At 47.6% G+C, this 16,281-nt stretch overlaps 1 protein-coding gene across 1 annotated transcript in view; it reads right to left on the bottom strand.

Moving 5' to 3' along the window:
• The window catches only part of LOC135530887 (caskin-1-like), a 144,721-nt gene that overhangs the window by 49,363 nt on the left and 79,077 nt on the right, over positions 1–16,281 (bottom strand). The window contains 3 exon segments of the mRNA XM_064959064.1: positions 311–412; positions 882–989; positions 11,272–11,348. Of these exon segments, the coding sequence (XP_064815136.1) occupies positions 311–412; positions 882–989; positions 11,272–11,348 (287 nt within the window).

Raw genomic sequence — 16,281 nt, 5'->3', positions numbered from 1 at the left:
AGAGTACCCTCATTAATATTGGTATGGCCCAGAATATCCTCATTAATATTGGTATGGCCCAGAGTACCCTCATTAATATTGGTATGGCCCAGAATATCCTCTTTAATATTGGTATGGCCCAGAGTATCCTCTTTAATATTGGTATGGCCCAGAATATCCTCATTAATATTGGTATGGCCCAGAATATCCTCATTAATATTGGTATGGCCCAGAGAATCTGGAAGACACATGGAGTCTTCAACATGTGTCTTCAGACGTATTGGGGCATTGTGTCTCAAGATAAAGGTGGTGGCTCGGAATGTGTTCTTACTGGTTTGTGGTCAGGGAGCCAGTCACCAGACGGCAGTTTGCTGATCTCTGATGTCATCTTCTTACGATGGCCTGGTTTAGTTACACCGATTGCTGTCAGGTCCTGCACAAACAGACACACACACACCACACACACACACACACACACACACACACAAAAACAGACAGACACACACACACACACACACACACACACACACACACACACACACACACACACACACACACACACACACACACACACACACACACACACACACACACACACACACAAGGACAGACACACACACACACACACACACACACACAGTTAACCCACACTCATCCTCTCTCACACACCTCACTGATGTACATGAATAAACATTAGCTTTATGCAAATGAAGCGGTAAATAATAGTGATGCGTGATTGGCAGACAACTCAGAGTGGGTCAGAGGTCACAGAGACAGGAGGGTCATGATGACATCACCAGGTCAGGGGTCAGGAGGAGGCCACGCCCCCACAGATAGGACATACGGGATGCCGGGGTAGAGGTTGGGATGACACGTGGTGTTGGGGTCAGGGGTCATCTTACCTCGGGGGTCATGTGGCCTATGGTGTCTAGGTCATAGCCAGCGGTGAGGAGGTGAGTGGTGTAGAACTGCAGCTGACACTCAGTCAACCAGGTCACTACCGCCTCACTCTAGAACACAGAACACTCTCATTGTTCTAGAACACACACTCAGCTCTACACTGTAGAACACACACTCAGATCGAGAACAATCTAGAATACACACAGCTCTACACTGTAGAACACACACTCAGATCTAGAACACTGTATAACACACACTCAGCTCTAGAACACACACTCAGTTCTAGAACAATCTAGAACACACACAGCTCTATACTGTAGAACACACACTCAGCTCTAGAACACTGTAGAACACACACTCAGCTCTAGAACACTGTAGAACACACACTCAGCTCTAGAACAATCTAGAACACACACTCAGCTCTAGAACACTATAGAACACACACAGCTCTACACTGTAGAACACACACTCTGCTCTAGAACACTGTAGAATACACACTCAGCTCTAGAACACTGTAGAACACACACTCAGCTATAGAACACTGTAGAACACACACTCAGCTCTAGAGCACTGTAGAACACACACTCAACTATAGAACACACATTTAGCTCTAGAACACTCTAGAACACACACTCAGCTCTAGAACACTGTAGAACACATACTCAGCTCTAGAACACTGTAGAAGACAAGCTCAGCTCTAGAACACTCTAGAACACACACTTAAGTCTAGAACACTGTAGAAGACAAACTCAGCTCTAGAACACTCTAGAACACACACTCAGCTCTACACTGTAGAACACACACTCAGCTCTAGAACACTGTAGAACACACACTCAGCTCTACACTGTAGAACACACACTCAGCTCTACATTGTAGAACACACACTCAGCTCTACACTGTAGAACACACACTCAGCTCTAGAACACTGTAGAACACACACTCAATTCTAGAACACACACTCAGCTCTACACTGTAGAACACACACTCAGCTCTAGAACACTGTAGAACACACACTCAGCTCTACACTGTAGAACACACACTCAGCTCTACATTGCAGAACACACACTGAAGACTAGAACTATCAGCATTCTCAGACCTCTTCAACCGAACACTCTCATTGTTCTAGAACACAGAATATTCTCAGATCTCTAGAACATAGATACCAGAGTTCTAGAACAGGGTGGGGGAGGGAGGAGGGAGTCCAGAGGCTCTGTATGTCTCTGTGAGGTCAGGTGACACAGCTCAGCTCAGTGATTGGTTGTTAGGGTTAGACTGACATGCTTTACCCCCAGGGGGCAGTAGAGATGCCATCTAATCATCTAACCTCTCGTTGAAGCCACGGAGGTTCAAGCCCGACCGCAGTATCGCAGGCCTTGTTAGTAGAAAACAGTATCCCCAATTATAGTGAACGGACAAATGGCAATCTTCATTTAAAAAAATTATCACGGTACCAAATATTGTGTCTAATACACCAGAAGTATGTCCTTGAACCGATTATTAAGAAATTGTACACAGAATAATTTGTAAGGGTAATTGTAGCTGCTAATGGCAGCAGGCAGTACCCTGGTCGGCCTTCAACTTGAGTTACTCAACGACAGGGGTCAACACTGAGACAGCCTGCAACGTCACTTACTGAATTAGGACTGACTGCACATGTTCTGTATCCATGAGACTCGAGTTCAGGAAGTGAAAAGAACCTGGCCTTCAAATACACTACTGAGTCTTCCCATAGGAATGAATGGGGTCACATGATCGGTGGCTTTGTCCATTCTTTTTACAGTCATTGCATCTAACTACATCTTTCTGATGGGACGTTAAACGGGTGTCCTGACTCTCTGTGGTCACTAAAGATCCCATGGCTCTTATTGTTAGAGTAGGAGTGTTAACCACGGTGTCCTGACTCACTTATCGGTAGGGGTGTTAACCACGGTGTCCTGACTCTCTTATTGTTAGAGTAGGGGTGTTAACCACGGTGTCCTGACTCTCTTATTGTTAGAGTAGGGGTGTTAACCACGGTGTCCTGACTCTCTTATTGTTAGAGTAGGGGTGTTAAACACGGTGTCCTGGCTCTCTTATTGTTAGAGTAGCGGTGTTAACCACGGTGTCCTGACTCTCTTATTGTTAGAGTAGGGGTGTTAACCACGGTGTCCTGACTCTCTTATTGTTAGAGTAGGGGTGTTAACCACGGTGTCCTGACTCTCTTATTGTTAGAGTAGGGGTGTTAACCACGGTGTCCTGACTCTCTTATTGTTAGAGTAGGGGTGTTAACCACGGTGTCCTGACTCTCTTATTGTTAGAGTAGGGGTGTTAACCACGGTGTCCTGACTCTCTTATTGTTAGAGTAGGGGTGTTAACCACGGTGTCCTGACTCTCTTATTGTTAGAGTAGGGGTGTTAACCACGGTGTCCTGACTCTCTTATTGTTAGAGTAGGGGTGTTAACCACGGTGTCCTGACTCTCTTATTGTTAGAGTAGGGGTGTTAACCACGGTGTCCTGACTCTCTTATTGTTAGAGTAGGGGTGTTAACCTCGGTGTCCTGACTCTCTTATTGTTAGAGTAGGGGTGTTAACCTCGGTGTCCTGACTCTCTTATTGTTAGAGTAGGGGTGTTAACCACGGTGTCCTGACTCTCTTATTGTTAGAGTAGGGGTGTTAACCACGGTGTCCTGACTCTCTTATTGTTAGAGTAGGGGTGTTAACCACGGTGTCCTGACTCTCTTATTGTTAGAGTAGGGGTGTTAACCACGGTGTCCTGACTCTCTTATTGTTAGAGTAGGGGTGTTAACCACGGTGTCCTGACTCTCTTATTGGTAGAGTAGGGGTGTTAACCACGGTGTCCTGACTCTCTTATTGTTAGAGTAGGGGTGTTAACCCCGGTGTCCTGACTCTCTTATTGTTAGAGTAGGGGTGTTAACCCTGGTGTCCTGACTCTCTTATTGTTAGAGTAGGGGTGTTAACCACGGTGTCCTGACTCTCTTATTGTTAGAGTAGGGGTGTTAACCACGGTGTCCTGACTCTCTTATTGTTAGAGTAGGGGTGTTAACCACGGTGTCCTGACTCTCTTATTGTTAGAGTAGGGGTGTTAACCACGGTGTCCTGACTCTCTTATTGTTAGAGTAGGGGTGTTAACCATGGTGTCCTGACTCTCTTATTGTTAGAGTAGGGGTGTTAACCACGGTGTCCTGACTCTCTTATTGTTAGAGTAGGGGTGTTAACCACGGTGTCCTGACTCTCTTATTGTTAGAGTAGGGGTGTTAACCACGGTGTCCTGACTCTCTTATTGTTAGAGTAGGGGTGTTAACCACGGTGTCCTGACTCTCTTATTGTTAGAGTAGGGGTGTTAACCACGGTGTCCTGACTCTCTTATTGTTAGAGTAGGGGTGTTAACCACGGTGTCCTGACTCTCTTATTGTTAGAGTAGGGGTGTTAACCACGGTGTCCTGACTCTCTTATTGTTAGAGTAGGGGTGTTAACCACGGTGTCCTGACTCTCTTATTGTTAGAGTAGGGGTGTTAACCTCGGTGTCCTGACTCTCTTATTGTTAGAGTAGGGGTGTTAACCACGGTGTCCTGACTCTCTTATTGTTAGAGTAGGGGTGTTAACCACGGTGTCCTGACTCTCTTATTGTTAGAGTAGGGGTGTTAACCACGGTGTCCTGACTCTCTTATTGTTAGAGTAGGGGTGTTAACCCTGGTGTCCTGACTCTCTTATTGTTAGAGTTGGGGTGTTAACCACGGTGTCCTGACTCTCTTATTGTTAGAGTAGGGGTGTTAACCTCGGTGTCCTGACTCTCTTATTGTTAGAGTAGGGGTGTTAACCACGGTGTCCTGACTCTCTTATTGTTAGAGTAGGGGTGTTAACCACGGTGTCCTGACTCTCTTATTGTTAGAGTAGGGGTGTTAACCACGGTGTCCTGACTCTCTTATTGTTAGAGTAGGGGTGTTAACCACGGTGTCCTGACTCTCTTATTGTTAGAGTAGGGGTGTTAACCACGGTGTCCTGACTCTCTTATTGTTAGAGTAGGGGTGTTAACCACGGTGTCCTGACTCTCTTATTGTTAGAGTAGGGGTGTTAACCACGGTGTCCTGACTCTCTTATTGTTAGAGTAGGGGTGTTAACCACGGTGTCCTGACTCTCTTATTGTTAGAGTAGGGGTGTTAACCACGGTGTCCTGACTCTCTTATTGTTAGAGTAGGGGTGTTAACCACGGTGTCCTGACTCTCTTATTGTTAGAGTAGGGGTGTTAACCACGGTGTCCTGACTCTCTTATTGTTAGAGTAGGGGTGTTAACCACGGTGTCCTGACTCTCTTATTGTTAGAGTAGGGGTGTTAACCACGGTTTCCTGACTCTCTTATTGTTAGAGTAGGGGTGTTAACCACGGTGTCCTGACTCTCTTATTGTTAGAGTAGGGGTGTTAACCATGGTGTCCTGACTCTCTTATTGTTAGAGTAGGGGTGTTAACCACGGTGTCCTGACTCTCTTATTGTTAGAGTAGGGGTGTTAACCACGGTGTCCTGACTCTCTTATTGTTAGAGTAGGGGTGTTAACCACGGTGTCCTGACTCTCTTATTGTTAGTGGTGTTAACCACGGTGTCCTGACTCTCTTATTGTTAGAGTAGGGGTGTTAACCACGGTGTCCTGACTCTCTTATTGTTAGAGTAGGGGTGTTAACCACGGTGTCCTGACTCTCTTATCGGTAGGGGTGTTAACCACGGTGTCCTGACTCTCTTATTGTTAGAGTAGGGGTGTTAACCACGGTGTCCTGACTCTCTTGTTAGAGTAGGGGTGTTAACCACGGTGTCCTGACTCTCTTATTGTTAGAGTAGGGGTGTTAACCACGGTGTCCTGACTCTCTTATTGTTAGAGTAGGGGTGTTAACCACGGTGTCCTGACTCTCTTATTGTTAGAGTAGGGGTGTTAACCACGGTGTCCTGACTCTCTTATTGTTAGAGTAGGGGTGTTAACCACGGTGTCCTGACTCTCTTATTGTTAGAGTAGGGGTGTTAACCACGGTGTCCTGACTCTCTTATTGTTAGAGTAGGGGTGTTAACCACGGTGTCCTGACTCTCTTATTGTTAGAGTAGGGTGTTAACCACTGGTGGCCTGACTCTCTTATTGTTAGAGTAGGGGTGTTAACCACGGTGTCCTGACTCTCTTATTGTTAGAGTAGGGGTGTTAACCACGGTGTCCTGACTCTCTTATTGTTAGAGTAGGGGTGTTAACCACGGTATCCTGACTCTCTTATTGTTAGAGTAGGGGTGTTAACCACGGTGTCCTGACTCTCTTATTGTTAGAGTAGGGGTGTTAACCACGGTGTCCTGACTCTCTTATCGGTAGGGGTGTTAACCACGGTGTCCTGACTCTCTTATTGTTAGAGTAGGGGTGTTAACCACGGTGTCCTGACTCTCTTATTGTTAGAGTAGGGGTGTTAACCACGGTGTCCTGACTCTCTTATTGTTAGTGTAGGGGTGTTAACCACGGTGTCCTGACTCTCTTATTGTTAGAGTAGGGGTGTTAACCACGGTGTCCTGACTCTCTTATTGTTAGAGTAGGGGTGTTAACCACGGTGTCCTGACTCTCTTATTGTTAGAGTAGGGGTGTTAACCACGGTGTCCTGACTCTCTTATTGTTAGAGTAGGGGTGTTAACCACGGTGTCTTGACTCTCTTATTGTTAGAGTAGGGGTGTTAACCACGGTGTCCTGACTCTCTTATTGTTAGAGTAGGGGTGTTAACCTCGGTGTACTGACTCTCTTATTGTTAGAGTAGGGGTGTTAACCATGGTGTCCTGACTCTCTTATCGGTAGGGGTGTTGACCACGGTGTCCTGACTCTCTTATTGTTAGAGTAGGGGTGTTAACCACGGTGTCCTGACTCTCTTATTGTTAGAGTAGGGGTGTTAACCACGGTGTCCTGACTCTCTTATTGTTAGAGTAGGGGTGTTAACCACGGTGTCCTGACTCTCTTATTGTTAGAGTAGGGGTGTTAACCACGGTGTCCTGACTCTCTTATTGTTAGAGTAGGGGTGTTAACCACGGTGTCCTGACTCTCTTATTGTTAGAGTAGGGGTGTTAACCACGGTGTCCTGACTCTCTTATTGTTAGAGTAGGGGTGTTAACCACGGTGTCCTGACTCTCTTATTGTTAGAGTAGGGGTGTTAACCACGGTGTCCTGACTCTCTTATTGTTAGAGTAGGGGTGTTAACCACGGTGTCCTGACTCTCTTATTGTTAGAGTAGGGGTGTTAACCACGGTGTCCTGACTCTCTTATTGTTAGAGTAGGGGTGTTAACCACGGTGTCCTGACTCTCTTATTGTTAGAGTAGGGGTGTTAACCACGGTGTCCTGACTCTCTTATTGTTAGAGTAGGGGTGTTAACCACGGTGTCCTGACTCTCTTATTGTTAGAGTAGGGGTGTTAACCACGGTGTCCTGACTCTCTTATTGTTAGAGTAGGGGTGTTAACCACGGTGTCCTGACTCTCTTATTGTTAGAGTAGGGGTGTTATCCACGGTGTCCTGACTCTCTTATCGGTAGGGGTGTTGACCACGGTGTCCTGACTCTCTTATTGTTAGAGTAGGGGTGTTAACCACGGTGTCCTGACTCTCTTATTGTTAGAGTAGGGGTGTTAACCACGGTGTCCTGACTCTCTTATTGTTAGAGTAGGGGTGTTGACCACGGTGTCCTGACTCTCTTATTGTTAGAGTAGGGGTGTTAACCACGGTGTCCTGACTCTCTTATTGTTAGAGTAGGGGTGTTAACCTCGGTGTCCTGACTCTCTTATTGTTAGAGTAGGGGTGTTAACCACGGTGTCCTGACTCTCTTATTGTTAGAGTAGGGGTGTTAACCTCGGTGTCCTGACTCTCTTATTGTTAGTAGGGGGTGTTAACCACGGTGTCCTGACTCTCTTATTGTTAGAGTAGGGGTGTTAACCACGGTGTCCTGACTCTCTTATTGTTAGAGTAGGGGTGTTAACCACGGTGTCCTGACTCTCTTATTGTTAGTAGGGGTGTTAACCATGGTGTCCTGACTCTCTTATTGTTAGAGTAGGGGTGTTAACCACGGTGTCCTGACTCTCTTGTCTATTGTTAGAGTAGGGGTGTTAACCACGGTGTCCTGACTCTCTTATTGTTAGAGTAGGGGTGTTAACCACGGTGTCCTGACTCTCTTATTGTTAGAGTAGGGGTGTTAACCACGGTGTCCTGACTCTCTTATTGTTAGAGTAGGGGTGTTAACCACGGTGTCCTGACTCTCTTATTGTTAGAGTAGGGGTGTTAACCACGGTGTCCTGACTCTCTTATTGTTAGAGTAGGGGTGTTAACCACGGTGTCCTGACTCTCTTATTGTTAGAGTAGGGGTGTTAACCACGGTGTCCTGACTCTCTTATTGTTAGAGTAGGGGTGTTAACCACGGTGTCCTGACTCTCTTATTGTTAGAGTAGGGGTGTTAACCACGGTGTCCTGACTCTCTTATTGTTAGAGTAGGGGTGTTAACCTCGGTGTCCTGACTCTCTTATTGTTAGAGTAGGGGTGTTAACCACGGTGTCCTGACTCTCTTATTGTTAGAGTAGGGGTGTTAACCACGGTGTCCTGACTCTCTTATTGTTAGAGTAGGGGTGTTAACCACGGTGTCCTGACTCTCTTATTGTTAGAGTAGGGGTGTTAACCACGGTGTCCTGACTCTCTTATTGTTAGAGTAGGGGTGTTAACCACGGTGTCCTGACTCTTATCGGTAGGGGTGTTAACCACGGTGTCCTGACTCTCTTATTGTTAGAGTAGGGGTGTTAACCACGGTGTCCTGACTCTCTTATTGTTAGAGTAGCGGTGTTAACCACGGTGTCCTGACTCTCTTATTGTTAGAGTAGAGGTGTTAACCCTGGTGTCCTGACTCTCTTATTGTTAGAGTAGGGGTGTTAACCTCGGTGTCCTGACTCTCTTATTGTTAGAGTAGGGGTGTTAACCACGGTGTCCTGACTCTCTTATTGTTAGAGTAGGGGTGTTAACCACGGTGTCCTGACTCTCTTATTGTTAGAGTAGGGGTGTTAACCACGGTGTCCTGACTCTCTTATTGTTAGAGTAGGGGTGTTAACCTCGGTGTCCTGACTCTCTTATTGTTAGAGTAGGGGTGGTAACCACGGTGTCCTGACTCTCTTATTGTTAGAGTAGGGGTGTTAACCACGGTGTCCTGACTCTTATCGGTAGGGGTGTTAACCACGGTGTCCTGACTCTCTTATCGGTAGGGGTGTTAACCACGGTGTCCTGACTCTCTTATTGTTAGAGTAGGGGTGTTAACCACGGTGTCCTGACTCTTATCGGTAGGGGTGTTAACCACGGTGTCCTGACTCTCTTATTGTTAGAGTAGGGGTGTTAACCACGGTGTCCTGACTCTCTTATTGTTAGAGTAGGGGTGTTAACCACGGTGTCCTGACTCTCTTATTGTTAGAGTAGGGGTGTTAACCACGGTGTCCTGACTCTCTTATTGTTAGAGTAGGGGTGTTAACCACGGTGTCCTGACTCTTATCGGTAGGGGTGTTAACCACGGTGTCCTGACTCTTATCGGTAGGGGTGTTAACCACGGTGTCCTGACTCTTATTGGTAGGGGTGTTAACCACGGTGTCCTGACTCTCTTATTGTTAGAGTAGGGGTGTTAACCACGGTGTCCTGACTCTCTTATTGTTAGAGTAGGGGTGTTAACCAGGGTGTCCTGACTCTCTTGTTGTTAGAGTAGGGGTGTTAACCACGGTGTCCTGACTCTCTTATTGTTAGAGTAGCGGTGTTAACCACGGTGTCCTGACTCTCTTATCGGTAGGGGTGTTAACCACGGTGTCCTGACTCTTATCGGTAGGGGTGTTAACCACGGTGTCCTGACTCTCTTATCGGTAGGGGTGTTAACCACGGTGTCCTGACTCTCTTATTGTTAGAGTAGCGGTGTTAACCACGGTGTCCTGACTCTCTTATCGGTAGAGGTGTTAACCACGGTGTCCTGACTCTTATCGGTAGGGGTGTTAACCATGGTGTCCTGACTCTCTTATTGTTAGAGTAGGGGTGTTAACCACGGTGTCCTGACTCTCTTATTGTTAGAGTAGGGGTGTTAACCACGGTGTCCTGACTCTCTTATTGTTAGAGTAGGGGTGTTAACCACGGTGTCCTGACTCTCTTATTGTTAGAGTAGGGGTGTTAACCACGGTGTCCTGACTCTCTTATTGTTAGAGTAGGGTGTTAACCACGGTGTCCTGACTCTCTTATTGTTAGAGTAGGGGTGTTAACCACGGTGTCCTGACTCTCTTATCGTTTCCGTAGGGGTGTTAACCACGGTGTCCTGACTCTCTTATCGGTAGGGGGGTGTTAACCACGGTGTCCTGACTCTCTTATCGGTAGGGGTGTTAACCACGGTGTCCTGACTCTCTTATCGGTAGGGGTGTTAACCACGGTGTCCTGACTCTCTTATCGGTAGGGGTGTTAACCACGGTGTCCTGACTCTCTTATCGGTAGGGGTGTTAACCACGGTGTCCTGACTCTCTTATCGGTAGGGGTGTTAACCACGGTGTCCTGACTCTCTTATCGGTAGGGGTGTTAACCACGGTGTCCTGACTCTCTTATCGGTAGGGGTGTTAACCACGGTGTCCTGACTCTCTTATTGTTAGAGTAGGGGTGTTAACCACGGTGTCCTGACTCTCTTATTGTTAGAGTAGGGGTGTTAACCACGGTGTCCTGACTCTCTTATTGTTAGAGTAGGGGTGTTAACCACGGTGTCCTGACTCTCTTATTGTTAGAGTAGGGGTGTTAACCACGGTGTCCTGACTCTCTTATTGTTAGAGTAGGGGTGTTAACCTCGGTGTCCTGACTCTCTTATTGTTAGAGTAGGGGTGTTAACCACGGTGTCCTGACTCTCTTATTGTTAGAGTAGGGGTGTTAACCACGGTGTCCTGACTCTCTTATTGTTAGAGTAGGGGTGTTAACCACGGTGTCCTGACTCTCTTATTGTTAGTGTAGGGGTGTTAACCTCGGTGTCCTGACTCTCTTATTGTTAGAGTAGGGGTGTTAACCACGGTGTCCTGACTCTCTTATTGTTAGAGTAGGGGTGTTAACCTCGGTGTCCTGACTCTCTTATTGTTAGAGTAGGGGTGTTAACCACGGTGTCCTGACTCTCTTATCGGTAGGGGTGTTAACCACGGCTTCCTCTGTGATACGTCCTGAGAACAACGTCCAGCGAACAGCAACACATTCCAAGCCACTGAATGATGGAGGGAAGCTTCAGGAAGCAGAAACAATAAACTGAAACAGCAAAGAAATCTGTCTCTAGTGAGACAACACACACAAATGCACACACACACACACACACACACACACACACACACACATGCCCGAACACACAAACAAACACACACACAGACCTCACCTTCACATCTGCCTCTGCCTTGCGATCAAAGGAGCGCTGGTCTTGAGGAGGACAACCAGATGGACTCTTAGCAGCAGCTAAAAGAAACACAGACAGTCAGTCAGTCAGTCAGTTAGACAGTCAGTCAGACAGTCAGTCAGTTAGACAGTCAGTCAGTCAGTTAGACAGTCAGTCAGTCAGTTAGACAGTCAGTCAGTCAGTCAAAGGAGCGTTGTTCTTGAGGAGGACAACCAGATGGACTCTTAGCAGCAGCTAAAAGAAACACAGACAGTCAGTCAGTTAGACAGTCAGTCAGTCAGTCAGTTAGACAGTCAGTCAGTCAGTCAGTTAGACAGTCAGTCAGTCAGACAGTCAGTCAGTCAGTTAGACAGTCAGTCAGTCAGTTAGACAGTCAGTCAGTCAGTTAGACAGTCAGTTAGACAGTCAGTCAGTCAGTCAGTTAGACAGTCAGTTAGACAGTCAGTCAGTCAGTCAGGACAGTCAGTTAGACAGTCAGTCAGTTAGTCAGTCAGTCAGTTAGACAGACAGTTAGACAGTCACTCAGAAAGTCAGTCAGTCAGTCAGTTAAACAGTCAGTTAGACAGTCAGTCAGTCAGTTAGACAGTCAGTCAGTCAGTCAATCAGTCAGTTAGAAAGTCCGTCAGTCAGACAGTCAGAAAGTCAGTCAGTCAGTTAGACAGTCAGACAGTCACTCAGTCAGTCAGTTAAACAGTCAGTTAGAAAGTCCGTCAGTCAGACAGTCAGAAAGTCAATCAGTCAGTCAGTCAGTCAGTTAAACAGTCAGTTAGACAGTCAGTCAGTTAGACAGTCAGTCAGTCAGTCAGTCAATCAGTCAGTTAGAAAGTCCGTCAGTCAGTCAGTCAGTCAGAAAGTCAATCAGTCAGTCAATCAGTCAGTCAGTTAGAAAGTTAGTCAGTCAGTCAGTTAAAAAGTCAGTCAGTCAGTAGAAAGTCAGTCAGTCAGTTAGACAGTCAGACAGTCAGTTAGAAAAGTCAATCAGTCAGTAAGTTAGAAAGTCAATCAGTTAGATAGTCAGACAGTCACTCAAAAAGTCAGTCAATCAGTCAGTTAAACAGTCAGTCAGTCAGTCAGTTAGACAGTCAGTCAGTCAGTTAGACAGTCAGTCAGTCAGTCAATCAGTCAGTTAGAAAGTTTGTCAGTCAGTCAGTCAGTTAGACAGTTTGTCAGTTGGAAAGTCAGTCAATCAGTCAGTCAGTTAGAAAGTTAGTCAGTCTGTCAGTTAAAAAGTCAGTCATTTACATTTACATTTAAGTCATTTGGCAGACGCTCTTATCCAGAGCGACTTACAAATTGGTGAATTCACCTTATGACATCCAGTCAGTCAGTAGAAAGTCAGTCAGTCAGTTAGAAAGTCAGTCAGTCAGTCAGTAAGTTAGAAAGTCAGTCAGTTAGAAAGTCAGTCAGTTAGAAAGTCAATCAGTCAGTCAGTTAGTAAGTCAGTCAGTTAGAAAGTCAATCAGTCAGTCAGTTAGAAAGTCAATCAGTCAGTCAGTTAGAAAGTCAGTAAGTCAGTTAGAAAGTCAGTCAGACAGTCAGTCAGTTAGACAGACAGTTAGACAGTCAGTCAGTCAGTTAGACAGTCAGTCAGTTAGACAGTCAGACAGTCAGTTAAACAGTCAGTCAGACAGTTAGACAGTCAGACAGTAACTCAGAAAGTCAGTCAGTCAGTCAGTCAGTTAGACTGTCAGTCAGTTAGACAGTCAGTCAGTTAGACAGTCAATCAATCAGTCAGTTAGAAAGTCTGTCAGTCAGTCAGTCAGAAAGTCAATCAGTCAGTCAGTCAGTCAGTCAGTTAGAAAGTCAGTCAATCAGTCAGTCAGTTAGAAAGTCAGTCAGTCAGTCAGTTAAAACGTCAGTCAGTCAGTAGAAAGTCCGTCAGTCAGTCAGTCAGAAAGTCAATCAGTCAGTCAGTCAGTCAGTCAGTTAGAAAGTCAGTTAGAATGTCAGTCAGTCAGTTAGAAAAGTCAGTCAGTCAGTTAGAAAGTCAGTCAGTCAGTCAGTTAGAAAGTCAGTCAGTCAGTTAAAAAGTCAGTCAGTCAGTTAGAAAGTCAGTCAGTCAGTAAGTTAGAAAGTCAGTCAGTTAGAAAGTCAATCAGTCAGTCAGTTAGAAAGTCAATCAGTCAGTCAGTTAGAAAGTCAGTAAGTCAGTTAGAAAGTCAGTCAGTCAGTCAGTTGGAAAGTCAGTCAGTTATAAAGTCAATCAGTCAGTCAGTTAGAAAGTCAGTCAGTCAGTTAGAAAGTCAGTCAGTCAGTCAGTTAGTAAGTCAGTCAGTCAGTCAGTTAGAAAGTCAGTCAGTCAGTTAGAAAGTCGGTCAGTTAGAAAGACAGTCAGTCAGTCAGTTAGAAAGACAGTCAGTTAGAAATTCAGTCAGTCAGTTAGAAAGTCTGTCAGTCAGTCAGTTAGAAAGTCAGACAGTCCTGCTACTGCTGCCTAATATTACAGTAATATTATTCTGGGTACCTGCTGCCTGCTCCACAGACCTGGACTGGTCCTGTTACTATTATTACAGTTGTTCTTAATATTTTCACACCCTGACCATAGTTTATTTGTATGTTTCTATGTTTTGGTTGGTCAGGGTGTGATCTGAGTGGGCATTCTATGTTGGATGTCTTGTTTGTCTATTTCTATGTCTGGCCTGATATGGTTCTCAATCAGAGGCAGGTGTTAGTCATTGTCTCTGATTGGGAACCATATTTAGGTAGCCTGGGTTTCACTGTGTGTTTGTGGGTGATTGTTCCTGTCTCTGTGTTTGTTGCACCAGATAGGGCTGTTTCGGTTTTCCACGTTTGTTGTTTTTGTATTGTTCGTGTTTCATCTTCATTAAAGATGTATCTAACTAACCATGCTGCATTTTGGTCCGATCCTTGTTCCACCTCTTCGTCAGAGGAGGAGTTAGAAGAAACTCGTTACAGAATCACCCACCACAACAGGACCAAGTGGCGTGGTGACAAGCAGCGGCAGCAGGAGCAGCGATCACAGGACTTCTGGACTTGGGAGGAGATATTAGACGGAAAAGGACCCTGGGCACAGCCTGGAGAATATCGCCGTCCCATGGAAGAACTGGAGGCGACGAAAGCGGAGAGGCGCTGGTTTGAAGAGGCAGCACGGCGACGCGGTTGGAAGCCCGAGAGTCAGCCCCAAAAATTTCTTGGGGGGGCTCACAGGGAGTATGGCTACGCCAGGTAGGAGACCTGTGCAAACTTTCTGTGCTTACCGGGGGGCTAGAGAGACCGGGCAGGCACCGTGTTATGCTGTGGTGCGCACGGTGTCTCCAGTGCGGGTGCATAGCCCAGTGCGTTCTATTCCAGCTCCGCGTATTGGCCGGGCTAGATTGAGCGTCGAGCCAAATGCCATGAAGCCGGCTCTACGCATCTGGTCCCCAGTGCGTCTCCTTGGGCCGGCTTACATGGCACCAGCCCTACGCTTGGTGTCCCCGGTTCGCCTGCATAGCACAGTGCGGGCTATTCCACCTTGCCGCACTGGCAGAGCGACCGGGAGTATTCAACCAGGTAAGGTTGGGCAGGCTCGGTGCTCAAGAGCTCCAGTGCGCCTGCACGGTCCGGTCTACCCAGTACCACCTCCACACCCCAGCCCTCCGGTGACAGCTCCCCACACCAGGCTTCCTGTGCGTGTCCTCGGCCCAGTACCACCAGTGCCAGCACCACGCATCAGACCTACTGTGCGCCTCGCCTCTCCAGCGCTGCCGGAGCCTTCCTCCTCTCCTGCGCTGCCGGAGTCTCCCGCCTGTTCAGCGCAGCCAGAGCCTTCCTCCTCTCCTGCGCTGTTGGAGTCTCCCGCCTGTTTAGCGCTGCCAGAGCCTTCCGCCTCTTCAGCGTTGCCGGAGTCTCCTGCCCGTTTAGTGCAGCCAGAGCTGCCAGTCTGCATGGAGCAGCCAGAGCTGTCAGTCTGCATAGAGCAGCCAGAGCTGTCAGTCTGCATGGAGCAGCCAGAGATGTCAGTCTGCATGGAGCAGCCGGAGCTGCCAGTCTGCATGGAGCTGCCAGTCTGCATGGAGCTGCCAGTCTGCAAGGAGCTGCCAGTCTGCAAGGAGCTGTCAGTCTGCAAGGAGCTGCCAGTCTGCAGGGAGCTGCCAGAGCTGCTAGTCTGCATGGAGCAGCCAGAGCTGCCAGTCTGCAAGAAGCCGCCAGAGCTGCCAATCTGCATGGAGCAGCCAGAGCCGCCAGTCAGCATGGAGCAGCCAGAGCCGCCAGTCAGCATGAAGCAGCCAGAGCTGTCAGTCAGCATGGAGCAGCCAGAGCCGTCAGTCTGCCAGGATCTACCAGTCAGCCAGACTCTTCCAGATCTGCTAGTCAACCAGACTCTTCCAGATCTGCCAGTCAGCCAGACTCTTCCAGATCTGCCAGTCAGCCAGACTCTTCCAGATCTGCCAGTCAGCCAGACTCTTCCAGATCTGCCAGTCAACCAGACTCTTCCAGATCTGCCAGTCAACCAGACTCTTCCAGATCTGCCAGTCAGCCAGACTCTTCCAGATCTGCCAGTCAGCCAGACTCTTCCAGATCTGCCAGTCAACCAGACTCTTCCAGATCTGCCAGTCAGCCAGACTCTTCCAGATCTGCCAGTCAACCAGACTTTTCCAGATCTGCCAGTCAGCCGGACTCTTCCAGATCTGCCGGTCAGCCAGACTCTTCCAGATATGCCAGTCAACCAGATTCTACCATATCTGCTAGTCAACCAGACTCTTCCAGATTCGTCAGTCAGCCAGGATCTGCCAGAACTGCCAGGCAGCCAGGATCTGCTGGATTCAACTGCCTGGCTGAGCTTCCTCTTGGTACTGGGCTTCCTCTCAGCCCCGAGCTTCCCCACAGTGCTGAGCTTCCCCTCAGTGCTGAGCTGCCTCTCAGTGCTGAGCTGCCCCTGTCCCGAGCTGCCCCTCTGTCCCGAGCTGCCCCTCTGTTCCGTGTTATTTAGTAGGGTTGCCGTGGCTAGGAGGTCACGGAAGCGGACAAGGTGGGGGAGGACTACGGTGA

This window comes from Oncorhynchus masou, chromosome 5 (genome assembly GCF_036934945.1).
Source record: "Oncorhynchus masou masou isolate Uvic2021 chromosome 5, UVic_Omas_1.1, whole genome shotgun sequence".
Lineage (NCBI taxonomy): Eukaryota > Metazoa > Chordata > Actinopteri > Salmoniformes > Salmonidae > Oncorhynchus > Oncorhynchus masou.
The sequence above is the reverse complement of the archived record's forward strand: the minus strand, read 5'-3'. Positions and strand labels throughout refer to the sequence as shown.